The sequence below is a fragment of the Hyaena hyaena genome, unplaced genomic scaffold, assembly GCF_003009895.1.
Source record: "Hyaena hyaena isolate Hyena2069 unplaced genomic scaffold, ASM300989v1 scaffold_436, whole genome shotgun sequence".
In the NCBI taxonomy this organism is placed as follows: Eukaryota; Metazoa; Chordata; class Mammalia; order Carnivora; family Hyaenidae; genus Hyaena; species Hyaena hyaena.
The window spans coordinates 408151-434924 of NW_024081068.1; the positions used below are offsets into that span (position 1 = coordinate 408151).

General features: G+C 40.2%; 1 protein-coding gene across 5 annotated transcripts in view; it reads right to left on the reverse strand.

Moving 5' to 3' along the window:
• Nucleotides 1-26774, reverse strand: part of GPD2 (glycerol-3-phosphate dehydrogenase 2) — a 225550-nt gene that overhangs the window by 95690 nt on the left and 103086 nt on the right. For 4 of the 5 annotated variants that reach the window (XM_039253007.1, XM_039253009.1, XM_039253008.1 and 1 more), the window contains one exon: nt 9698-9807. In XM_039253007.1, coding sequence (XP_039108938.1) covers nt 9698-9799 — 102 coding nt within the window. In that variant the 5' untranslated portion in view covers nt 9800-9807. Of the gene's footprint in view, nt 1-9697; nt 9808-11803; nt 11864-26774 lie in introns of those variants that run through there. The other variant, XM_039253006.1, reaches the window with a different exon arrangement.

The following is a 26774-nucleotide window of genomic DNA, read 5'->3' on the forward strand; positions in this document are numbered from 1 at the left end:
CTCATCAAGCTTCAGCTATCAGACGCAGCCCCAACACACTTCATTGTGTTTCTAGGAGAAAAACAGTTCTTCCAGGAATCTATGCACAGAGTTCTCAACAAGAGAAGTAAGTGAATGGGAGACTCTTTGGCCTATACTCTGACAATGAAACTCTCATCAAAAGAATGCAGCTTGCTTGTCAATCAAATTTGAAACTAAAATCAGGACACAGATATAATGGTTAGATGCTTAAAACTTGTTCTCTTCCTCTAGAGAACACTGCTGGGTTGCACTTCTCACCCTCCCTTAGTGTTGGCTGGAAATGATCCCATGGGTCAAAAAGCCCTATAATATGTCAGAGCCACATAGAGCTCTGAACGATTGCAAGAAGCAGGTCCCCCCGGTCTATTCTCACTGAACTGTACTATGAGCAGGAAATAAACCCTCATGGTGATAACCCAGTGAGCTCTGGCAGCTGTCTATGACATCAATTAGCTTGCTCAAATTAATACACAAATATGAGATATGTTAAGCATTACAACCCAAAATTCACAACTCACCTACCCTGCATACAGTCCATAAACAGTTCAGAATATTCCCCTGGTAGATAAAGACCCATCATTTACAGAAAAATAAGTCCATACATATAAAGATCAAAGGACAATCAACTGATGAATAGATAAAGAAGATGTGGTTTATATATACAATGGAATATTACTTGGCAACAGGAAAGAATAAAATCATGCCATTTGCAGCAACGTGGATGGAACTGGAAGATATTATGCTGAGTGAAATAAGTCAGTCAGAGAAGAACAGATATCATATGTTTTCACTCATATGTAGATCTTGAGAAAGTTACAAACAGAGAGGGAGGGAGGCAAACCATAAGAGACTCTTAAATACAGAGAACGGGTGGATGGTGGGGTGGGGAGAGAGGAAAATGGGCAATGGGCATTGATGGGGCTCTTGTTGGGATGAGCACTCGGTGCTGAATGTAAGTGATGAGTCATGGGAATCTACCTCGAAGACCAAGAGCACACTTTACACACTGTCTGTTAGCCAATTTGACAATAAATTATATCTAAGAAAATTAAAATCATAAAGGACAGATCATCAAACACGAGCCCCACTAAGCCACAGTGCTGAGACATTTCTACCTTTATATTTGACATAATGCTAAAGCCACAGCTCTTTTTTTTTTTTTAATGTTTTATTTATTTCTAGGAGAGAGAGAGAGAGACAGCGTGAGCAGGGGAGGGTCAGAGAGAGAGGGAGACACAGACTCCGAAATAGGCTCCAGGCTCTGAGCTGGCAGTCAGCACAGAGCCCGATGAGGGGCTCGAACCCACGAACCGCGAGATAATGACCTAAGCGAAAGTCGGACACTTAAACAACTAAGCCACCCAGGTGCCCCAGCCACAGCTCTTTAAGCAGGCAGATGGGACCAAGGAGCCTGCTACTTAGTCACTAGTCCTCCTTCATATGTGTTCTTCATAAGGGATCGAACACTATAGTTCCCTACCTAAACATTAGAGTCAACAAAAAAGAAGACCGTTTAAGAACAGTTGCTATTACAGAACTTCGTAAGATCTTTTTTAAGAAAAAGCCTTTTTATGAACCTATGAAAAATGCCTCTGGAGATGATTATTAGAACAAACAAGCCTCCTAGCTAGAAGTGACTCACGAAGTTAAGATCAATCTGGTAAGCATATAGCAAACGTGTCATGTAATAATGTCAGCTACCTCAGTGCTCAGGAAGATAATACTGATTTCAAACCCACAGATATTCTTTAGCCTAGGAATCAGAAGAATATTGATAATTGAGGTTAGATTCTTAAAGATATTAAGTATGCTCAAAACTTAAATAAACTACATTCAAAGATACTACTGAAAAATGATGTGTGAGTAGAATTTTTTATAATTTAAAATTTCTTAATGGACATCACATCCTAAGTACTGAGCTTATGATTTTAAGTTTTATTTGTGTGTTTGTTTATTTTATAGGGCTTACTCTTTACAGCAGTTTTAGAATTACAACAAACTTGAGAAAAAGATCCAACGGTTGGTTTTCCATGTACCTTCTGCCCTCATACATACATAGCCTTTATCAACATCATTCACCAGAATGGTGCCTTTTTTTATTTGTTTAACCCAGAATGAACTTACATTGACACATTATAATCACCCCAAAACTGACGGTTCACTTAAGAGTTCACTCCTGGGGCGCCTGGATGCCTAGGTCATTTGAGCGTCCAACTTCAGCTCAGGTCATCTTATGGTTTGTGAGTTCGAGCCCCACATAGGGTTCTCTGTTGTCAGCACAGAGCCTGCCTTGGATCCTTTGCCCCCCTTTCTCTCTGCCCCTCCTCCACTCATTCTCTCTCTCTTTCTCAAATAAATAAGAACACTAAAAAAAAAGAGACTTCACTTTTGTGTTGGACATTTTATGGAGTTGTACAAATGCATGATATCCATCATTATAATCTCAGACAGAGTAGTTTCACTGTCCTAAAAATCCTCTGTGTTCTGCCTATTCATCTCCCCCAAACACTATGGGCAATCCCTGATCTTTCAACAGTCTCCTATAGTTTTGGAAAACTCCATAGTGGAGTTCCTCCATTACCATTTCTTTCTTCCATGTCTCTTTGTGGCATGATAGCTCATTTCTTTTCAGTACTGAGCAATAGTCCATTGTCTGAATGTAGCACAGTTTGTTTGTCTATTCACCTACTGAGGGACATCTTGGTTGCTTCCAAGTTTTAGCAATTATGAATAAAGCTATTATACACACTCTTGTGCAGATTTTTGTGTAAGCATTCTCTTCAAGTCTTTGGGGTAAATATCAATGACAGTGATTGCTGGATCATATGGGAAGAACATGTTTAGTTTTATAAGAAACTGACAAACTGTCCTCCAAAAGACATGTACCATCTTGTGTTCTCAGCAGCAATAAATGAGGGTACCTACTGCCTCACATCCTTCACCAGCACTGGCTTATGATTTTTAGTTCTCTTCAATAGATATTCATCTGAATGTCATGTTTCTCTATCCTCTGCCATCTTCTCTCTCCTCCAGCAGTGAACAAAAGCCACATTATGCCAACCAAAAGCTCAGCTATGTAAAGAAATCTAGTGTTACAGCATTCTTATTACACCTAACAGGGCTAGGTCTGTTTCAAATGTTCATATATCCTATATCAGGGAAGAGAAAGTACTAGATAGATGGTAAAGATCTGCTTTGTGTCAGGTATTGTGATCACTGGCTTGTATATACTGACTTGGCAAGTCAGTATAGGCTGACAAGGGGAGAAAAGCCTAGGAGTTAAATGACATTAATCTTACCTTATGAAGAAACGAGAGTTCTGAAAACTTGCATAAACTGTGCACATTAACAGGCTCACCAAAACCCCTCCACGCTTGTATAACAGACAAATTCAGGAAGCTAAATATCTGTTCATTTGGGGGGGGGGGGGTGTCCATTAAAATAAGTTCCGAAGTTGATCTTACTTTCACTACAGATGATCATTCTATTTTTACTCCTTCTCCAATCCTATCATTGATATTTGGAGTTGTTAGTATTATCAGTCAAAAGGCTCAGCTTTATTAGAATCTCTTACAAATAATGTATTGAGAAGAGACCGAAATTATGAATTTAAAAAATGTGTTCAACATTCTTATGGATTTCAACTGTTCATGCATCACTTTGCCTCTCATTAGCATATGTATTTTTCCCTCTGAATTTTGATGATGCTAGCAACAGAGGTAATATAGTTTTACCTGTAATTCGACTCACCTAACACAGCACCACTGTCATTTTATCATGTTCCCTTAATTCATGCACATAACAGAGTGAATTCAAGTCTTTTGAGTAAATTGCAAACTCTTACAAAGTGATAGGCTATTTTGCAAGGCATAAAGATCCTGTCAATAATTACTAGTACTGCATCATTGACTTTGGAAAATAATAAGCCTAATTGCATTCCACTTCAAACAAAAATGAAACAAGAGAATCCCCCCTCCCAAAATGGGCCTTTTAAAAAATATCGTTTGTTTTTTTTATAAGTTTCACCATAGAATTCAACAAATAGCATTGTATTATATAAAATCAACTTATCAAAAATACTATATTCACATAACTTTTTAGAAATATATCAGCCAAATAAATCAAGCCCGCCATAACTCATAAAGGCTAAGTAATAAAAAAGAGGAGAAACAGCAGGAACTTCAAGGAATTTATTACTTGCAACAGAAAAAGAGCTTAAGTCAATAATTGGGATCATCCACCTGGTTATTGGCTCATTGTCAGATCCGGAAGCAAGGCAAAGAGAAAACAGAAGGTATTGGTATACCTGTTTTCTAGCCTTTCTCCTACAACCTCGGAGGAAGGATGTACCATTGCTACTGATCTCAAAAGTCTTGACAAGGTAGCCCTGAATGCAAGGGTCACCAGTAACGAGAACAACTTCTCCTGCTGCTTATCTCCACACTTTCTATTCTTGTCACCTGGGAATCTAATACTAGCTCACACTTTTTGAAAGCCTAGTATATGTCCAGAAACTCAAGCTTTATTTCTCTTCAACAATCCTAGGAGGGAAGTACCATTGCTCTCCCTATTTTACAAAGGAAAATGAGATCCAGAGAACTTAAGAAAATTGTCCATAGTCTCTTAGCTCTTCAGTAGAGCTAAGTGTTGGATACGGGCAATCTTTGTCAAGATCATACTCTCATCCTGTGTGTTGTATTGCTCATGAATGGAAGGAAATTCAATCAACGAGAATCTCTAAATTCCCCGATTCTAATATAATCATTCCTCAAGCTGAAAAGAGACCTGGATTTCCATACCCTGAAGCCCATTCCCTGCCTATGCATGGTACAGAAAGAAAAGAAGAAAACTTTCACATCCGGGCTTTGACAAAGCTCTCAGTGGTTTTCAGGTCTCACCTCAAGAGTTGACTTACAAAGCCCACTATACCTTCAGAATGGGTAATGGAAGGAACAAACTGAGTGTGTGTTATATGAGAGGGCTCACCCTCAGACCTAAATAGATCTTTGTTACATCAACCACACCACTGAGGTTCAAAAGAAGCCCACACTATCACACCAGTGTTTCCAGTTAGACCTAGAAGGTATGAAATAAACGTTGTGAAAGAAAAGAAAGAAAGAAAGAAAGAAAGAAAGAAAGAAAGAAAGAAAGAAAGAAAGAAAGAAAGAAAGTAAGTTTCAAAAACTGCCCTTGGTCTATAGTGAAAGACAAAAGCCTGGAAAAACCCTCAGTCAAATCTTTGCACACCCACCCTATTTCTGTCCCCATTTTCCTCAGCCACCCACATTCTTCCCACTTACCTGAGGAACCCTCATGGAGCCCCAACTTTAACACTCTTCACTTCCGCTCCTCATTAAGGCTTACTGGCTCTGAAAGTACCCAAGGCCCTCTCTCCTAATCTAAACTCCCCTCTCCATCCACTCTGTTCTGCTATTGGCTTGAAATTAGAAAAGGAGACTCACGCATGAAGTGACACTTTCCTTTCACTAGGTAAGAAGGAACCACTAGAAGAGCATCCTGTCCCGAGAGGAAGACTGGATGTCCTCCGAGTCCCTTCCAATTAACTTTATTATTAAACAGACCTACAGTAAATAGTGAACGATAAATAACTTGTTCTCAAAAATCAGCACACCACCACAGAGGTGCTTGCTTGCCACATCCCTAGGGGGGATATAAGACAGTGCTAAGAGGTTTAGACACACTACTCAGCCTCCTCGTCCTTGGAATATAGCTGGTCTGGGGAGAGGAAAATCAAGAAGACTCTGTGGAAACTTAATCACCTACCTGTGGATGAAGCAATAAAAGGAGGAAAATGAAATGGGAAGCCCTTCCAAGATCACTCAAAAAAGCCCTACATGCATAACCGAAGTGAGCCTGAAAGTGGATGACATTTGTGGCCACAAACCTCCTTTCCTGCAGGTAGACACGGTCAAAAATGTCAGCCAGCGTTCATGTCTTTTTCCCCCTCAGCTTCCTCACTGGAATAGGGAAATTTAGGTTGCTCCAGCTCCAAAAGAAAATAATAATAATAATAATAATAATATCTCCTTAGGCCATGATATTCATCCCTTCTAACTCTGATCTATTTTTCTCACAAGGAAAAAAACTCTTGGCTTCCCTTGGGTCAACAATGGATACTAATGATCACTGAAAAACAAAGTAGAAATTTTAATAATACACTCATATGAGGGAAAGCCATACTATGAAGTGAGACCAAACAATCATTACTATCACCTTGAAACCCCAGTGTGCCCCCTGAAATGCCAGCGTCTCCACAAAGGTCTCTATCTCCTCACCTACAACAGCTTTTATTCAAGCAAGTGGCTAAAAGGTAAGTGAACAAGATCTTATTTGGTTTCATGGTGTTTTCTGTTTAATGAAAGAAAAAAAAAATGAATGTATAAGAGCTTTCGTTCTATTATCCCCCTTGCAAATACAAGGTAATTAAAATGCAGAGTTGATTTCAAAGGTTTTGTGTGAGCTGGCCTGGCACGTAAACACTTCAACACAGCGTTGTCTTATCAGTCAAATGTGCTTTAACAATTGACCAACTTTTAGAACCAACCCGTTTGTTTTCAGAACGGGTATTTAAGGTAGGAAGCTTCGTGCTCAGGCTATCAAATGAGCACAAGCGAGGAGTCAGAGGAGTCAGGACTGCAGGTGTGGCAATGCCAGCAGAACATGCCTCGATTTGAACTCGACAGATGGCTTCTCACACTTCAGTATCTTGTCCCTTCAACACCAACTTATTCTTAAATAAGAGGACAATTTATCTGTTAGAATCATCTTGGAAGATGGAAAAAAAAAAACCATACAGAAACACAAGCGCGTACTTTAAGCACTGGTCTGCAGAAAATGGAGCATGTCTCATCACATTTAAGGAGACAGCTTCTATACAATGTGGCCAAAGAATGGGTATGAAGGGGCAGATTTTTCTTGACCATTGAAAAGGTCCCCAGAATGGCTCTGATTGGCAGATATTTTCCGAGAGAGGACAGCTGAGGCCTCTGGTCATTTTATGTCCATGGCTCCAATGAGTTATCTCCCCTCCCACCTCACCTCCCTTCTCTCTTTTTTTGCTAATCCCTAGGGCTGCATACCAACCTGCTACCCCAAAATATGCTCCTGGTAGTGGCTTTAAGGGACAGGAATCATCACAAAAGAATGCACATGCTTGGGTGAAAGTCTTATGCAACTCATTGATTGAATATGCCCATGGTGATTCTTCTCAAAAGAACTTGTCAGATTAAAATTATAAATGACTTGACACTGCTGGTATCTGTTTCATTTCGCTACTAGGGTGGTCAGGACGTCTAACTCAGGAAGGAGAAAATGGCAAAATGACCCAGAAATCAAAAGATCCTTGTTTTGCCTTGATTTTGCAGACTAAAACTCACCCCTACCTTGATTGATTAGAGGTAGTATCGACTGTTCACTCTGTGAGAGTTAAGAAAAAGCAAACAAACGGGCGCCTGGGTGGCTTGGTCGGTTAGGCCTCTGACTTCAGCTCAGATCATGATCTCACGGCTTTTGAGTTTGAACCCCGCGTCGGGCTCTATGCTGACAGCTTGGATTCTGTGTCTGTCTCTCTGCCTCTACCTCACTCATTCTTTTCTCTGTCTCTCTCTTTCAAAAGTAAAACAAACAAACAAACAAACAAACAAACAAAAAAAACATTAAAAATTTTTTAAAGAAAAAGCAAACAAAACATATGAAACCATATGACCTAAGCACAAAGTTAAGTTATACACTGAAGTAGAACATGCTTGCTGTGGTTTACAGAGATAAACCATGTTAAAAATTTAGTTACGTTATATTAGATATTGTGACCTCTGGTGCTGCCATTTGCCAGTGTCATTTCAGATGGCCCTGGTAAAGATGGCAGAAGTAACCCAATCCCATTAAAGCCCACGTCCCAAACAAAACTGCCCTTCTGAAATAGCTTCAGCAGAAGCAGCATCTTTTCACACTTATCTTTAAGCAACCAAGGAAAACTGCTGTAAAGGAATAATGCCCTGGGGGAGCCTGGGTGGCTCCGTCAGTTAAGCATCCGACTCTTGGTTTCTGCTCAGGTCATGGTCTCACAGTGTTGAAAGTTCAAGCCCTGCGTCTGGCTCTGCGCTGGCAGCGTGGAGCCTGCTTTAGGATCCCCTCTCTCTCCGTCTTTCTGCCCCTCCCCAACTCACACTGTCTCTATCTCACTCAAAATAAATAAATAAGCTTAAAAAAAGTAAAAAATTTAAAAAATGATCATGATCATTGATCATGCATGATCAATGAGTGAAGATGCAATTCCTAGCAAGTCTGTCAGGAATACCTGCAAGACAGACACCTGGGGAAACTTTAAGGACAATGTGCTCACAGGTAAGAATGAAAAAGACTAACACAACCTATTCTGTCTGTCTTTAGGAAGAAGCACTAAAAAGGAGCCATGTTTTTTTGTTTGGTTTGGTTTGGGTTTGGGTTTGGGTTTTTAACTATAAGCCAGCAAATTGGTTCTTCTTATTACATGTTTTTTTTTTTTTAATGTTTATTTATTTTTGAGACAGAGTGCGAGTGGGGGAGGGTCAGAGAGAGAGGGAGACACAGAATCCGAAGCAGGCTCCAGGTTCTGAGCTAGCTCCCAGCACAGAGCCTGATGCGGGGCTCGAACCCACAGAGTTCGAGATCATGACCCGAGCCAAAGTCGAACGCTCAACCAACTGAGCCACCCAGGCACCCCTTAATGTGAGTTTTTAAAGCTGTCTTTCTTATTCAGGATGCAGACTCCAAGAAGCGTGGCTGACTCCACTGCCTTGGAACACAAAAAGACAAGGACAAGACAACCAACCCATGGCTTAAAGGCTCTCACAAAAACGAAAGCATGAGGAGTTAACAGTCCAGCTGCAAACAGCTTCCCAAATTCTTTATCTTCATCTTTGAATCAAGAATGTACCACCAAACTGGTATCAGAAAATGCCCCAGTGACATGGGGAAGGGAGAGCAGGAGACTGATACTAATTACGAGGGTGACTACCAGCATTTCAGGCCTAAGAAGAACAAAACTGGGCATCAAAATAATTTCCTGGCATCAATTTGGCATAGCTGTAGTGCAAGGGGGAAAAAAATAAAATAAAACGAAAATAAACGAAGCACTTCAAATTATTTGGAAACTTCACATCAATCTCATTTCATGGTTTTCTCCCATTAAAAATGTCATCTACTATAAAGTAATACGACGTAAGTAAGTAAGCCTTTAAGAAGTAAAACCAAGATTCAAAGCTGGGCCTTTTGTACAGGCCCGTTTCCATTTCCTGTATCAGATGCCTGCTGCCTTCTAATAAGACAAACTTTTGGCAGGACCATAGAAGGTACCCAGACATTTGGACGAACTAGACAAGGAAAGTCTAAAATGAACAAAGCCCGGGGCTTGGAAATGAGGTACTCTTTTAAAAACCAAAGAGCCACAACAGTGGCTAAATAATATAATGCCTTCTGATAGAGAAATACACTTTTTAAAAAGTGAGATAACACACAATTCTCAAGGACCGTCAAGGTGGTGTTCCAAACTAGTGCCCTTCAGATCAAGTGGGGACAATAATTTCTAAACAAAACCATTAACATACACACACCCCATACACAGTTCTTTAGCAGATTTAAGTTTCATATTGTAATCAATACATGCATAATTACTTACTTGTTTCCTTCTGTAATGAGCAAAGTGAGAGAGGCCTAGAACACTTGCAAGAGCACCTCCTCCAACAAGAATAGTTCCTTTCACTGCCTTTTGAAATGCCATTTCTTAGCCTACAAAGAAAAACAAAAAGGAAACAGAAAGAAGTGAATTAGGATTTTTATCAGATAACAATCCCCATCATAAAAAGAGACTGTTGATTCTGAAACTATGCTAAACTAGAAAACAAAAAATAAAATCAGGGAGTTATAATGGGGCAAAAACAACACACCAAAGAAGGAGACCACATGAAAGTGACCTTCCAACAGGAATTAAAGAGAGGAGAGCAAATTAAGAGACAACTGAGGATATTTACACAACATAGAGAGAGCCGTGAAAAGAAATGGTATTGTGTATCTCACAAAACTGCACGCAGTACTTGCAGATTTGTTCCACTGCTAATCCCCTCCACAGGGAGAACTCGGGGAAGTCTGTCACTAGTCCACACGGCGAGCCTCCTGTTTACTTCAGGTTCTTTGGCACGGTTTTAATTCAAACCGTGGCACGACTCCCTTCCTGAGCTTTGCCCTCCTAATGAAGCTCTCACCAGAGCCAAGAGCCAACACACTCCTGTCCCTAAGAGAGTCTACACTTGACAGGCAAAAAGTCAGAGGGGCCCCAGGGTGGTTCAGTCAGTTGAATGCTCTACTCTTGATTTCGGCTCAGGTCATGATCCCACAGTTGTGGGACTAAGCCCGAGTAGGACTTCATGCTGAGCACAGAGTCTGCTTAAGACTCTCTTTCTTCCCCCTGCCCCTCTGCTGGGTTTGTGTTCTCTCTCTCTCTTTCTAAAATAAAAATTTAAAAAAACATTTTAAAGTCAAAGGAAGCCATGCCTGATCCTTTCACAAAACGACAGGAGATAAGTGCTAGTGATTGCCAGCATTTCTTTCATTATGGGAACTTAATAAAAAAAAGTTTTCTTCTATCCAGGGTGGCATGGCACCACAATTTCAAGGGGAACCCCTCCATATGAAGCACTCTTGTGCTGACTTTATATTTCTAAATAAAGTCTTGTATTGTGCTAGCTCTTGACTTTCTTTTCACCTTGAAATATACACATTCATTCCACCACTGGACTCATGAAATTTGAGGGCTTCAATATACTTCAACTTTTTCAAAACAGCACACACAAAAAGCACATAGAAATGAAAATTCCATTAAAAGAACTCTTGTCAGCTTTTATTTTGCCAAGCAAAAAAAAGACAACACTGTGTGATCACGTAAAAGAAGAAGAAGAAGGAGAAGAAGAAGTAGTTCTAACTTAGAGTTGGTAGTGAGCGATTCGATCTGCCTAAGACTTCCATTCCCCACAGTAGCTGGCACACCCATATCTTACAGGAAAAGCACCACCCTATTTTCCTGAATGGGCGGAGGTCAGGCCTGTCTGGACAACACACCTTATCCTCTACAGGTATCTTATGACTCAGGAAAGGATTTTATATAAAGTCAGTTTTAACCTACGTATAGTAAAGAACATAGAGATATCTCGATGTAAATTATGATCTAGTTAAAACGTTTGGGCCCATATAGGATGGACAGAATCTATTAGCATAACTATGTTAAAGAATTTCAGTGAAGTTGGTAACTGTGATTCTACAGAAAATTTATTTTGGAACACTAGAAATTACATACTAAAATAAAAGTTGGCATGTCTGAAAATTTTATTTTTCTTCTGACCTCACTCCTTCTGACTGACAAATCCTAAGGCTCATCGATTCTCATCGGAGAAAATATTTCACAGGCATATGCTGGAGGTCTCTTTGTCAAACGTGCCATCTTTCCCACGTTATGCCAAACAACTTGTACCTTATGGCTAGGGGCCTCCATTCATCCGCCCAAACTTTACATCCAAGGTTGCTCTGATAAGTAAAAACCTCAACGAAGCCACCTTGGAAGACCCTCATTTGTCATAGCCCACGGCCACTATTCCCAGCACTTGTGTATGTTCACATGGGTGCCTATCGCACGACAGCGGAAACCCCAGCAGCCTAGAGACAGGCTGGGAATCAAGCTGACTGGGTTCCCCTGACAATGAGAGACAGAAAACAGAGACCTAGTTCTATTTACCTAAACAATGCATGTGCCCGCCCCATAGAGATAGCAGCCTGGTGGTCTGTTGGATGTGAGTTTTGCCGCTGACTGACTTTAACTCAACATCACTGCTTCTGAATTGATAATGTCATCGATGACTTCACAAAGGATACCACACATCAACATAGCCAACGGAGTGATGTTATAGAACACAGTCAAAATGCCTCAGTGGAGGTGTGTACTCAGCCACTTCAGTCTGGAGTCTTATAGACTGTGGGGTCCCTGTATTCCCTGCTCCCCTTATTTGAGTGCTTCAATTTGATTTCTGAAACCAAAACTGACCAAGGGAGATATTTCCATGAGTTTTCTCAATGAGCCACTAATACTAGTGAAAAACTGTATTAATATATTATTTTTCAGAGTTAGTGATCACACTGAGTATAATCAATAGTTTATTTTTCCCAGTAATTTCATAACATAACCAATGCTTAGAGGATCATTATTTCTATTGGGATCAAATCCACCTATGATCATCCAGCTAGTTGTGATGAATAAATCACTCTTACATGTAATTAAAAAACAAAAGCACAAAATCAATTTCACCTGGCTCTCCTAAGATGATTATCCTGCTTCTCCTCCTCCTCATCAATGTTATAATGATAACTGTTGACATTTATTGAGCATTTGCTAGGTAATAGGCACTGTGCTTTTAACTTTACATACATCAGCTCATATCCACCCTCACAACACCCTAATTTCATAAAAGAGGCAGTTGTGGTTCAGAAGGATTTGCCCAAGGTCACCAACTAGTAAGTGACAAAACCACAACTTAGTCTATACTCTGAACCACTGACTGGTTCTGTCCTGCCTTTTGCTCTCAGAAAAGCAACTTCTCCCCCAGGGCCACATCATGTTTTGCAGGTATTTCTAAAAGAAGACTCTTTTTCTCAAACACTCACCTCATGTATACCGTCCTTAGCATTAGAGTTTCCCTAGGCGACGAAGAAGCCTCTGACAAAATATTTACAGTAACCTTCTATCAGATAATGTAAGAACTTTGTTTTACTGTTGAACAAAAGAAATTTAAAACCAGATAAATAGAAACCATATGCCTTCGACTACTTGTGCCCACTTGCATTCCATTATAAGGAGAAAAGCTTTCACAGTCATTACAAAGGGGAAAGACTGTTTTCAACCAAGCAAAAGCTGCAATCAGAAAATCAGCAAAGGGAACAAAAGTATCAATAAATCTTTACCTTTTGCAACTAAAAGTGTGAGAAACCAGAGGTAGAAATTTCATCCAGAAATAAAATTAGCTCAGTTATTATAGCCTGGTGTCCATATTTAATAACCTATGAATTAAGTTGCATGTACATTGACTCGGGATCAGCTCCTGTATTTGTCAGACAAGTAAGTGCCAATCTTCCAATTCTTGCAAGGAGAACAGCAAGCCGACTCAAAAAACCCTAAAGAGGGGCATGTGGGTGGCTTAGTCGGTGAAGCGTCCAACTTCAGGGTCAGGTCACAATCTCAACAGTTTGTGGGTTCCAGCTCCACATCAGGCTCTGCTGACAGCTCAGAGGGCGGCTGCATCAGATTCTGTGGCTCCCTCTGTCTCTGCTGCTTCCCTGCTTGTGCTGTGTCCCTCTCTCTTTCAATGAGTTTATGAACTGTCCTCAAGGTGTTTATAGTCAATTTGGAGAATTAAATATCAAAGCCTGTCTTGTAACTCTGTTACAGCTAGTTGTGCTAGGTTGAGTGTTATTAGTACTCTGATAGACAAAAGACCCTAAATAGCAATCTTGAGAAAGAACAAAACTGGAATCATCATAATTCCTGATTTCAAACTACATTTCAAAGCTATATTAATCAAGCGTATGGCACTGGCACTAAAAACAGACCTACAGATCAACAGGGAGCCCAGAAATAAACCCATGCACACACACATGGTCGATGAATTTTCAACAAAGGAGCCAAGAACACACAATGGGGAAAGGATACTCTCTTCAATAAACAGTGTTGGTAAAACTGGACAATCACATGCAAAAGGAAAAAAAAAAAAAGAAACTGGACCACTATCTTATACCATACTCCAAAATAAACTCAAAATGGATTAAAGATTTAAATATAAGGCCTGAAACCATAATACTCCTAGAAGAAAACATAGAGGGTAAGCTCCTTGGCATCGGTCTTGGCGATGATTTTTTGGACCTGACACCGAAAACAAAGGCAACAAAAGCAGACATATACAAGCGGGACTACCTCAAACTAAAAAGCTTCTGCACAGCAAAGGAAACCAGCAACAAAACAAAAAGGCAACCAGCAGAATGGAGAACACACAAATCTGCAAATTATATACCTGATCAGAGTTGATATCCAAAATAGATGAAGAAATCATGCAAGTCAATTGCAAAATGAACAATTCAATTGGAGAAAAAAAATATAAAACAGGCAAAGGGAATGAATAGACATTTTTCTAAAGAAATCACACAATGGCCAACAGGTACATGGAAAGGTGTTCATCACTAACCATCAGAGAAATGCAAATCAAGACCATGATTAGATCTCAGCATGCGCGGGCGCGCACGCACGCGCGCACACACACACAGTTGAGGAGGGGGGGACAAGTGTTGGCGGTGTGGACAAAGGGAACTCTCATGCACTGCTGCTGAGAATCTAAACTGGTGCAGCCACTGTACAAAAGTAGAGAGGCTCCTTAAAAAACTAACCATAGGGGAAAAAAATTAAACATAAGACTACCGTATGATCCAGCAATTCCACTTCTGGATATGTATCCAAAGAAAATGAAAACGCTAATTTGAAAGAAAACGCTAATTTGAAAGATGGCCCCCAACTCTCAAGAGTAATGAGAGCTAAAGGTATGGTTTAGGGAACCTGTGCCTACCGCTGACACATGTAACTGCGACACTAAATGTGCTGACTCTTAGCAAACAAAAACCGGTTTGCCGCTTCTCAAAGTTTGCTGACCCATGCATGCTTCTAGCTAACCCTGAAACTCATCTGGCACAAGTGAATTCTGAGCCGTCCTTTCCGGACTCCCATTATGGAATAACTTCAATGATGAAATCCTGTTTCAAACAGTCCTTGGGGGCTCGCCCCTTCTGCCTGCTCCCATTCTAAGGCAAGGTGACTCTCTTGCTTGGATCATGCATTTGAATAATTTCACCACATACTTTTGACTTAAAAACAAGAGACAAGCACCCATTGGCAAAAGCTGAGGGGCCCCTCAGCAACCACCCACAAAGTTATTCCGGAAAAAGAGCATACTTCCTGGCCCCTGATTTCTCCAGAGTTCTCAAACTCTTCTCCCTGTCTGGCCATATAGCTCCTCATAAATAAAAACCCATCCAAGGGCGCCTGGGTGGCTCAGTCTGTTAAGCGTCCGACTCTTGATCTTGACTCAAGTCATAATCTTACTGTTCGTGGGTTCGAGCCCCACATGGGGCTCTAAGCTGACAGCCCAGGGCCTGCTAAAAGTTGTCTCTCCCTCTCTCTCTGTCCCTCCTCTGCATGTGCATGCTCTCTCTCTGTCAAAACAAATAAATAAACTTAAAAAAAAATCCAAATGAATTCATCACTCCTCTGTGGAAGGAGCCCTGGGTATCTTCACTTTCACAAAAATTCTCCTATTCTCTGGTCACTTGTGTACAATAATTTCCTTTTCTATCTCCATGCCTTCCATTCATTTAAATGGGCAGGGGTGGGCCGGATGCATAGAATGTAGCTGAAAGATCATTTTCAGAAGAGTAATTTCAACCATAAGCCTTGCAGTGCCCGGGACATGCATTCCCTAGCAAGATATAAGAGCACTCTTAGGCTCCTCTGACCATCTGTGACATGTGCTACTTCTCTAAACCCTTTATCTAGGCATATGCAGGTCCAAAGGTGGCAAAAAGCTCCTTATACTTTAACTGTGCAGTCATCTTCCCTATATCCGTAGAGAACTGTGCAGTCACCTACCCTATACCTGCATGGGACCCACTCCAACTCTTCTGAGTCAGGACACTTGTTCACACCCACAGAAGGCACAACTGCACAACTCAGATGACCAGGCCTCGAGGTCCACTTGCATACAAATTCAGTGACTTCTAGAAGGGTGTGTAAATCTTAGAAAACATGAGTGTCGGACCTCATCCAAGGAAGTCTATAAGCATAAAACTTGGCAGCAGGTCCACAGCAAAATAAGTGAGCACAAAAGTACCTTCCCACCCAGCAGCCCAGTTCTAACTATAAAAGTCAAGATATCTTGGTGTTTTGAATTGGACACATTTCAAAAAAGCAAAGCCTTTATTATTCCAATCGATGATATATCAGATGTTTTATATGATTCCCTTTAAGAAAGTACAACCTGGTTCAGGCACACCAAGCGTATGCTGATAAAGTGCTTAACAATCAAAGCACACCATGCACTACCTTCTCTTTCCCCAAGGAGGACTCGACAGAGCATATAAAGATCAGCCAGCCCTCGACCTGCAAATGCATCCTCCCCGGCAAAGTGAGAGGCACTTGTAGGCATGTCTTTTTTACACGGTGGCGTGAGAACCCCAAAGAAACAGAGCCAGCTCTCAAGCATGCCTTTTGAAAGCTGTCAGACACAAATGAACAAAACAATCAACATCACAGGCCCATCAGCCTGTACTCTGGAAACAAGAGAGGAGCCTTAGTCCGTAACCTGAAACTGAATGGGTCCTTTCTTGGTTGCTTTCAATGTTTTCAAGAAAAAGATTTGGGCCAAGACTGGATAGGAAATGGGCCCAAGGGTTATCCATGGAAGATTATCCCAATGGAAATAAGTGAATATGTGTGCGTGTGTGTGTAAAATATTATACTTATTCATACTTTAAAAGCCACAGACACAAGAGTAACAATGACCACCTAGAGTTGTAAAAGATCCATACAATGCACAGGATATCAAAGGACAAACAAAAAGGGTTTTCTGAAGTCACTAAGAAGAGTATTTTCTTGATAAAACAAAACAAATGAAAGAACCAAGTAAAAGTGGTCATGAAAGTTAGGAATATAATGAATCTTCAGATTCTGGATGTCTAAAATGTAGGATGATAGCTGATGAGGAAGCTAAAGCAACACGATCCCACATTGCTGCCACAGCACCCCCACACCCCAGCCTTGTCCCAGTCTCACACCAGTGCGCTTTAGGGAGCTTGGCAATTTCCAATCAGTTCCCCCAGGAAATCCCACGCCGGAGGTGCTCAACCCAAAAGATGGAAGGAATCTTAACAACGGGAGAGCATTTCAATGAAGACAAAAGAGAAACAAAATCTGGAAGGGAAGAGAAACTGAAAGGAGACAAACGCTGTGTTGATATTGGTTCACATCGCTTCCAGCCGGAAAGTACTTTGGAACAGCTTCCCACTAGTCTCTCGGGGACCCTCTGGGTCAGTCAGGTCATTCTAGGAGCAAACACGTAGCTTCAGATGACCGAGAAAGAGGTTAGTCCAGGACCATTCCGCGGGCTCTCCGGAGGGCAGGAGTCTGGAAGCTTCACAAAGGAGGGGCTGGCACAGAAAAGGGTTGAGCTGGCTCCTGGGCTTCCAATCAGAGGTTAAGAAATGTAAGCAAAAGGCACAAGGCAAAGAAACAAAACAAAACAAAACAAAAAAAGAGAAAACAAGGTCACCAACCATTTAAAGTGAGCCACTTTATTTCACAAAGTCATCTGAAGTGAAAACATATCGAAAGGAAGGAGGAGCCACACAAAACTATAAACTGGCACTCTAGTTCTCATTCATTATGTAGGACTCAGTTGTTAAAAAAAAAATATGTTTCCAAGGCAACTTCCATATTATATATTTATGTTTTCTGCTAATTCTAAAGTGCACACCAATACTGTAGTCACAGGTTTGACCCCTTTCCCTTATTTCCATGAGGTTCACTATAGAATTACAAGAAATCAATAAAGCCCATCTCAGCCAATAACAGATTTATATTCATTAAATGCAAATGATCTTAGTTTAATTCATAAAGGAATGATTTCTACTGTATTTGCTTTCCATAGAATTGCTTTTAAAAATCATAAAGAACTATAGTTAGCTCATGCAAGTGAACTTGTTTTCTATTTTAAATCCATTTTAAAGGCCAAAGTAATCTATATTCTCTATCATCCTAAACATGTCAGTAGAATTGTGTTTAGAGTTGTAAAATCCTATCTTTAATTTTATTTATTCACCGTATATGTAATTTAAGGTAATCTTGAAAAAACATAAAAACACCCTCATAAATGAAAGTCAGGAGCATTTGTTCCCCAAAATGCCCATCCCATACAAAGACACAAGTCTGGTTTAGGAACTTAGGAGCTAACATGCCTACTATGAAATTAAACTTACATTTACCTACCAATAATAAGAAATCCTCCCTTAAAAGAGAGTACAGCAGGGGCGCCTAGGTGGCTCAGGCGGTTAAGCGTCCGACTTCGGCTCAGGTAATGATCTCATGGTTAGTGGGTTCAAGCCCTTCATCGGGCTCTGTGCCGACAGCTACCTCAGAGCCTGGAGCCTCTCTTCAGATTCTGTGACTCCCTCTCTCTCTGACCCTTCCCCGCTTGTGCTGTCTCTCTCTCTCTCTCAAAAATAAATTTAAAAAAGAACATTAAAAATAAAAATAAAAAAAAGAATACAGCAGACACTTACAAACTCTTTAATTCTGCCTTGAGGAAGAGAGAAAGTTACCAGTGAGTCAAAGAAAAGAAAGTTCTTTCGGCAAACAGACCACAATGGTCCTATGTGTCCCTCAGTATTTCTCAGTGTTTACTAATGCTATTGTGGAGTTAGAAAAATGGTTCACATTCCTTCGGCGGCATAAACTCTTCTGTAGACTTTATTTGCTGTTACAAAATCTAGTTCAGTAATGAAGACAAGAAAAAAACCCTTTGTTATCAAATAAATTGCATGCCAAACAATAGAGTTCAAAATATCTGTTTTTACTTTAAAATATATCATGCCTCTCCTTCAGATTTATTATAACTATAGCAAAGGTTTATGAAGTGATCACAACCACGGCTGTTGAATACACACCCCAAAGTGCTTCATAAAAAAAAACATCTACCTCACCATGTAGATAAGTGTATGTTAAAAGGACTTAAGTGCTATAAAATAGTGCACAGGCATTATTTGAAATGAAAAGGTTCTAAAAATATATACGGATTATAATGAACTTAAACACTAGAGTCAAAAAAAACACACCCTAAGAAAATTTCAGTGAAATAAAATGTTCAGAGAAAGAAGTGCTTCGGATAATTGAGTTTCTATTTGCCTGGATCTTAACCAGAGATCTCTTTTGCTGCTTCTCCAATATCTTATGTTTTTACTTAATATAGCATTATGAATTAGAAAAACTATACACTGAGTATAGGCACTTTTCTTTGAAGATTCAAAAAATCTTAAAAAGACTCAAGATCAGAGAAAGACAGATATCATGTTTTCACTCATATGTGGAACTTGAGAAACTTAAGAGCAGACCATAGGGGAAGGAAAGGGGGAAAAATAGTTACACAGAGAGAGGGAGGGAGGCAAATCATAAGAGAGTCTTAACCACAGAGAACAAACTGAGGGTGGATGGGGGTGTAGAGAGAGGGGGAAAAGGGTGATGGGCACTGAGGAGGGCACTTGTTGGGATGAGCACTGGGTGTTGTATGTAAGTGATGAATCATGGGAATCTACCCCCAAAGCCAAGAGCACACTGTACACACTGTATGCTAGCCAATCTGACAATAAATTATGTTAGAAAAATAAATAAATAAAATTAAATTAAACTGTTCTCTCAACATTGCCAATTACCCCCCTCCCAAATAATTAAAAAGACTCAAGATCATAACTATGAAAACTTTTTTTAATAACATAGATCTAGATAACTTTGAAGAGTTGGCTTTTTTATTTAAAAATGCTGATGCCAGTTGATTTGCTTAGCTTTTGTTCATTATTTTTATCACCAAATGAAAAGAAAATGTACCAATTCTTACAAAAGTTCCTGTTGCAATTGCATTATGTATGTTATTAGAAACTCATTTTAGGAAATACTTGTTGAAGACAGTTTATGAAATCCTGAGCTCATAAAAAAAACTATGACTGATCATTTTTATGATAAATAGTTATAGCACAATAATTTCAGTTAATTTAATTTACTTACATTGTAAAAAAAAAGCAGTTCTAAATTTGATTATAGCTCTATTACAGCTCTATTAACACACAAGACGTGGCAGGGAGTTATAACAGAGACCAAGTATGTTGGGGTAGGAAATCAATTATTCAGCTTCCTTGAGCTTAAGAAGATCCCCAGGAAATAAAGCCAACCACTTTTTATATCCTATAGCCATTCCCTCCCTGGCTCCACCCAGCTTGCTGAAATTTGCATTTAAAACTCACTCCCCAGTGCATCTACTAATCCACTACATGTATAAATATAACTATCAACAAATTACCCACACGAAGCTTAGATGCAAAGGAATTGAAGATATACTATAGTCAAAATAAATATATATTGTACTATTTAGCTTACTGATCACATTCCCTAAAAATGTCTGACCCTGCAAGAAATACAAATTGGACAACAGGAAAGACAGATTGCAGAGTCCATATTTCTAATAACAATTTCTTTAAAAAGTATGGAATACAAGTAATACAACATTTTGTAAATACCCATTCCCTTACCCCCCAAAAAAGAAAAAACAAAACAGTCAGTCTTCTTTCACGTATGCAAAAATAATAAGCAAATCTGTATTTCCAGCTCAGGCTTCTTGGCTAAACTAGTTTTGGTCATAAGATTCTATTCTCCCCATTTGAATGAGGCATCTTCTTCAAGCCTCTCTTTTTTAGATTTTGCTTTTCTTCTTTAAAAGGACTGGCAAACACTCTTAAGTGGAAAACATTCAAGTACTAAACTACAAACAAATGTAGTCACTGTGTATGAAATACTGTGTACCAACATTACTCAGCTAATACCCTAGCATTTGACAGTATAAAATTTAATAGCATGCACCAGAGAAGATAAAGGTTCTACTCAGTATTCTCTCTCAAGTTGGTATTGTTAAGAAAAAGGAAAGAAAGAAAGAAAGAAAAAAAGAAAGAAAGAAAGAAAGAAAGAAAGAAAGAAAGAGAGGAAGGGAGAGAGGGAGGGAGGAAGGAAGGAAGGAAGAGAATAAACAAACAAAAACACAACAAACCTCTATATCCTTTTAATCCTAGAAACACCAGAAGAAAAAAGAAAATCACCAGATGTGTTCCAGAAGGTGAGACTGAGGAATTCTGCCTTGCTATTCTGTCTCTACCAGTAACTTGCTTTGTGATTTCAGGCAAATTATTTGAATTTACTGATCCTCGCTCCACCTACAAATGAAGTATTTTTGAAAATGTCCAGAAAATGTCCAAAGCTATTTTTTTAATATTTTTATTTATTTCTAGGAGAGAGAGAGAGAGACAGCGTGAGCAGGGGAGGGTCAGAGAGAGAGGGAGTCACAGACTGAAACAGGCTCCAGGCTCTGAGCTGGCAGTCAGCACAGAGCCCGACGCGGGGCTCGAACCCACGAACCGCGAGATCATGACCTAAGCGAAAGTCGGACGCTTAACCAACTAAGCCACCCAGGCGCCCCTGTCCAAAGCTATTTTAACTTTAAATGTGTATTATTTTGTCTGTTCTTCATTCAATAGCTACAGGAGAAGAAAAAAAAAAAACTTTCATGCATTAGAGGTGGTACTATTTTAATGTCCTATTTATTTAGCTCTGTTGGAAGATTAAGGCTTGCATTCATTCTTTCATTCAGTAATTACTGACCGATCAGCTAACATGTTCCAGACAGTGAATATAGAACTGAGAACAAATATGAAAATCCCTGCCTTCTAAGAGCTTTGAGTGGAGTTCACAGTTTATAAAAAGTCTAAACTATTTTGAATTAAAATATTTCAAAAATGCAAGTCACATTTTGACTTCTTAAAGAATATATTAACCATGAATTCAATTACTGATGACTTAGACTAAGCTGTAAGGGGGGTGCTCTGAGGAACAGTTAAAGGAACAACACCATTAACCTCTTTACTAAGTGGCCAATCCAGGCTGTTCCCATTTGAATTCTTCTGTTTTATAAGGTTTTCCTGCTTCTTCCAAACAATCAGGCTGATGTAATTTTCCCTATAGATCTTTGAGCTCTCCAATTCACTTGTTTGTTTGTTTTAAGTTTATTTATTTATTTTGAGAGAGAGAGAGAGAGAGAGCGCGTGCAGGGAGACGGGCAGAGAGAGAGACGGAGAGAAAAAGAAAGAGAATCCCAGGCAGGCCCTGCACTATCAGCACAGAGCCCAATGCAGAGCTCCATCTCAGGAACCTTGAGATCCTGACCTGAGCCAGAATCAAGAGTTGAACACTTAACTGATAGAGCCACCCAGGAGCCCCTCTCCAGCTCACTTCTAACTTGTTATATCACTATGGTCAGAAAAATGAGAGCCAAGTCAGTTAAAACAATGCTTAAAATACCAGTAAGTATCTCTGAGAAAGGAAAAGGAACCACTTCAATAAGCATTTCAGCATTTGATTTTCAACATTCTGGCTCTATCTCTACAAGGGCCTTTCCCCTCCTTCCTTCCTATGTACTGGGTCTGCATTGCTCACCAGATAATTTCTGAAGTTTGCTGCACATGGTATGGACTGACTCAAACTTCACTAGTCTGTTATAAAGTTTAAGACTTCCCAATCAGATACAAGAACATAGTCCAAGATTACTTCAGTTCTGCCTCATCTGAGTAAATTCACATTATCTTGAAAAAAAAAAGTGGCAAAACTGTTGGCTTCTGCTCTGGAAACAATTAGAACATTTTTCTGTGCTCTCCTGGATTTACAGAAAAGTTTACAGATAAATGGGCCAAAAAAGAATCTATTTGCCACTCCTAAAAAACGTTAAAAACTCCTTGCTAGAAATTGGCTTATGAAAAGCACGCTTATTGTGTTAAGTAAAAGATAAAAATTGTACACTCTAAAACAAAAAAGCAAGTGTTCAACAAATATTCAGGAAGGGCCTACTGAAGGGCCTACTCAGGTAAGAAAGATTCCTCCAACACGCATTCAACCAAGATGGACTGAGTGCCTGCTGTAGCCTCTGCAGTGCTCTGGGGGCTGGTGATTTCCCCACTCCCAGGGATTAGGAGAACCAAAAAATATACTTGTGAGCAAAACTGAATATTCTGAAACTGACAAGTGCTGTGAAGAAAATAAGATGGAGTATTAGGTGAGAGAGAGACTGGGGTAGGAGGAATCTGCTCTAGATGGAATGTTCACGGAGGCAATTTGGCAATTGAGAGGGAAGAGCCAACCACCCAGGGACCTGAGGGAAGGGCCTTCCGCACAGGGGGGACAGGCGCGCAAAGACACTTGGCATGTGCAAGCTTGACCTCTGCTGGAAACTGAAAGACCACTGTGGCTGCAGCACAGTGAATGATGTGGGCGGTGGGTTCCAGATGAGGTCAAAGGGCCATCTGTGCTGAGTCACATATGACTTCCTCCTAGCAAGGTGTTTATTTTGACAAGACACAAATAGAAAAATCAGTGGAGGGTCTTAATCAGTGCAATGATATAATGGAATTTACAGGGGGAGGGAGGAAGGAAGACTAATTCTAGCTACACTGCACAGGATGCCTTTTTTAGGGCAATAAGAGCAAAAACAGTCATTTCTTCTTAAGGACACCTCTAGCCATGTTCAGAGAGAGGAAGGAAGAGTTAACAGATCACATGAGAAAATAGTAAAAAATGTAAACCACAATCAAAAACAATATTCTACAATAGGAAAACAAATACTTCAGGGATAATCTTGAATATAAATATCTATTGAATTTACACATTTGAAAGATGGCTCCGTTCCACTCAGTCTAACAAGCTGGTAACAAAGAACAGAGAGGGTCAACTGAGAGAGCCTCTCAAATGCCAACCTCACACATCCTTTTTTATATTTTTATTCCCCATTGGGCTAGGGTATTTTGCAGGTGACTCTTTCCCCCCACAACTCATTATATCTTGAACTGATTTTGGACCCACGTTGGAAAAGAATCCTGGGTCACACCATAACAAGCCATGGCACCCGGAATATTTGCCACCAACCACAGGCAGGAAGCTAAAGAGCTGTGTGAAACTTACTGACCCACTGAGTATAGATTTAATAGACAAGAGAGACTGCGTATGATTAATTACAGTTATTTATATTTATGGGTTTGGATCTTGAGGATGCCTGGCCTCTCCCCATTTTATTTCATAATATTCCCCCTGCTGGAGACTGAAGAGCAAAAGTCAATTGCTTGAGTGTTGGCATCACACTGGAAACTAAAGGGCCATGCATTTCAATTCCAGCTCAAGAAACACTCTGGCTGAGCAGATGTAATTCACCAGACCCCAGCGGGCTAGGCTTGCACCGTTGTCAGTCAAATCACATAGCTGATGGAAATCAGCAGAGCACATTAGCAATTTATATTCAAAAGCCTCTTCTCAACCATAAATTCTGAGATAATGTTAAATAAAACTTCAAGTTAATCCAAAAAATTCAGTCCACAGGTTGAGCCTGTGTCCTTACCATGAGTCAGTCAGAAGGCAAGTGACTCGAAATAGCATTTCATAGGATTGCTGTCAAAACTCCAGGTTCTGATATCAATGAGGCGACCTTCAGCCCTGACCTCACCCAGTGCACTTATGCTAACCTCTGGGTCAATAGTGTGGCAGCGGCCAGCGGCATAGTTTGTTTCTCAGACTGTACTCTAGGGCAACCGAGGACTCGGCAGCAATCACAGATGGGCAGTTAGCAACCTGAGTCACAGCCCAACCCTATGACAATCTCAGCCTAAACAAAGCCACCTGACTTTCCCGGACTTTGGTTTCCCCACATAAAAGACTGACATAGTCTGTACATTTCCTTTTTCATGACACTAGATCCCATGACCTTGGCCTTTAGCTCTCCAGGGCCTCCTGTCATGTTCTCCATCTAGACTAGACAATAGGGGTAGATCACTTACTAGGCCAACTTAATGACTGCCAGCAACATCTCTTTACCCCACTCTGACTTGAAAAAGCAAGTAATATCCTGGTAATAATTATAATAAAGTGAAGAAAGGTCAAGAAATACGAGGACAGCCTAAATAAGTTAAATATTCTAGAATTTCTATATTGCCTGGAAATTAATCCTTTTTAAAAAAATTTTTAGGGGTGCCTGCGTGGTCAGTCGGTTAAGCATCTGACTACAGCTCAGGTCACGATCTTATGGTTCGTGGGTTCGAGTCCCCATCTGACAGCTAGCTTAGAGCCTGGAGCCTGCTTCAAATTCTGTGTCTCCCTCTTTCACTGGCCGTCACCTGCTCATGCTGTCTGTCTGTCTCTCTCTCTCAGAAATAAATAAAACATTTTTAAAAAATGAAGTCAGATGCTTAATTGACTGAGCCACCCAGGCACCCTGAAATTACTTCTTTCTAGATTAATTACACTCCTTATGGAGATGAGGTTATGGGCAAGTAAAAATTAATTATGAAGAAGATAAAAGTAGATAAAACAGAATCTGCGTGTGTGTCTGTATTTCTGTTTTAATGTATATGTGCAAAAAATAAATAAATAAATAAAGTCTATGTGTGCATGCACACACACACACACACACACACAAAGGCTAGAAGGATATACCCGAAAATGTTTAAATTCTCGTCTTTGAATGGGAGGATTGTAAGTCATTTTTATTTTCTTCTTTGTGTGCATCATTTTTAAATTCTCTAGGATGAGCAGATATTATTCTTGTATTAAGCGAAAAAATGATGCACGTATATGAGAGAGAAGCAAAAAAAAAAAAAAAATTAAGAAAGAAAGAGAACTCCAAAGAGCACCATGCAGACAGCTGACATTTGACTAAATTCCATATCATCTTCCCATTACCTGAGTGATTTTCCTGTTGTCCAACTTTTCTCATTTTTAATGAGTTAGAGTAAAAGACCCACACAGAGAAAGTAAAAGGATACTTTGCCTTTACAATTTATTAGGACTCTTGAAGCAAGAACTGGAAAGTGTCACAGAATTGTCTACCTCACTCTGAAGAACAGTCCCCATCCTCACCAGAATGGATTTGCCTTGAGCGTCTGACACCATAACTATTTAAACCTGAGTTAAACTAGTCTTGAACTTTTAGCTTTTTCATATTACATCCTCTCAGGGATTCAGAGTTCAACACAGCATCAGAAATCTCAACAACTAATCAAACCAATGACTGCAGAGCTGACCCAACTTACTAGAACTCAGCGTGGCCCAGGGTTCAATTCTGCAAGTGTGGAATGTCTTCAGCCAACCACACACCCAGGGCACTGCATTGTGCCAGGCCTTGAAGGAAGGCCACAGACACAGAGAGAGACCAGATCACCCTAGGCGGGGACAGCCTTTCCCACCTCTCCCCGTCCTGTGACAATTCAGTGACCAAATGCAGGAATATTGCTACCACTCTGTGAACGGCTGGGGCCCTTCTGCTCCCTGGAATACTCAAATGCTACCACTGGTCGCTCAGGAGAACATTCTCTGAAGAAGGCAGTTTTTGTTGGTGCCATAGGAGACATAGGAGACATAGCCCTGGTCTAAATTCCAGGTAAGCCACTTACTAGCTGTGTGCCTGACTGTGCGCCTAAGCCTTCTTATCCATAAAAACCTCATCTATTTCACAAACTAGATTGAGAATTTGAGATCATGTAAATAAGATGTAAAAATACATCTATGATCAATAACTCTCACTTGCTAACACATAAGATTACTGGGTACTTATAGTTTCCCACATGTGCGAGCTCACATTGTAGTAGGAGAGAAGACTAGTTAGAGGAGAGAACAAAAACGGCCAATCCACATGGGGTCATAGCCTTGCTTTAGCCTAAGCGGCACTTGGCTCTGATCAAGCAAGTGCACTTAAGACTCACACACTAGGGAAATGATCCCATCACTTCCCTGAAAACACTGTAGGCAGGCCTCTTCGGGCACCTCTCTAGCC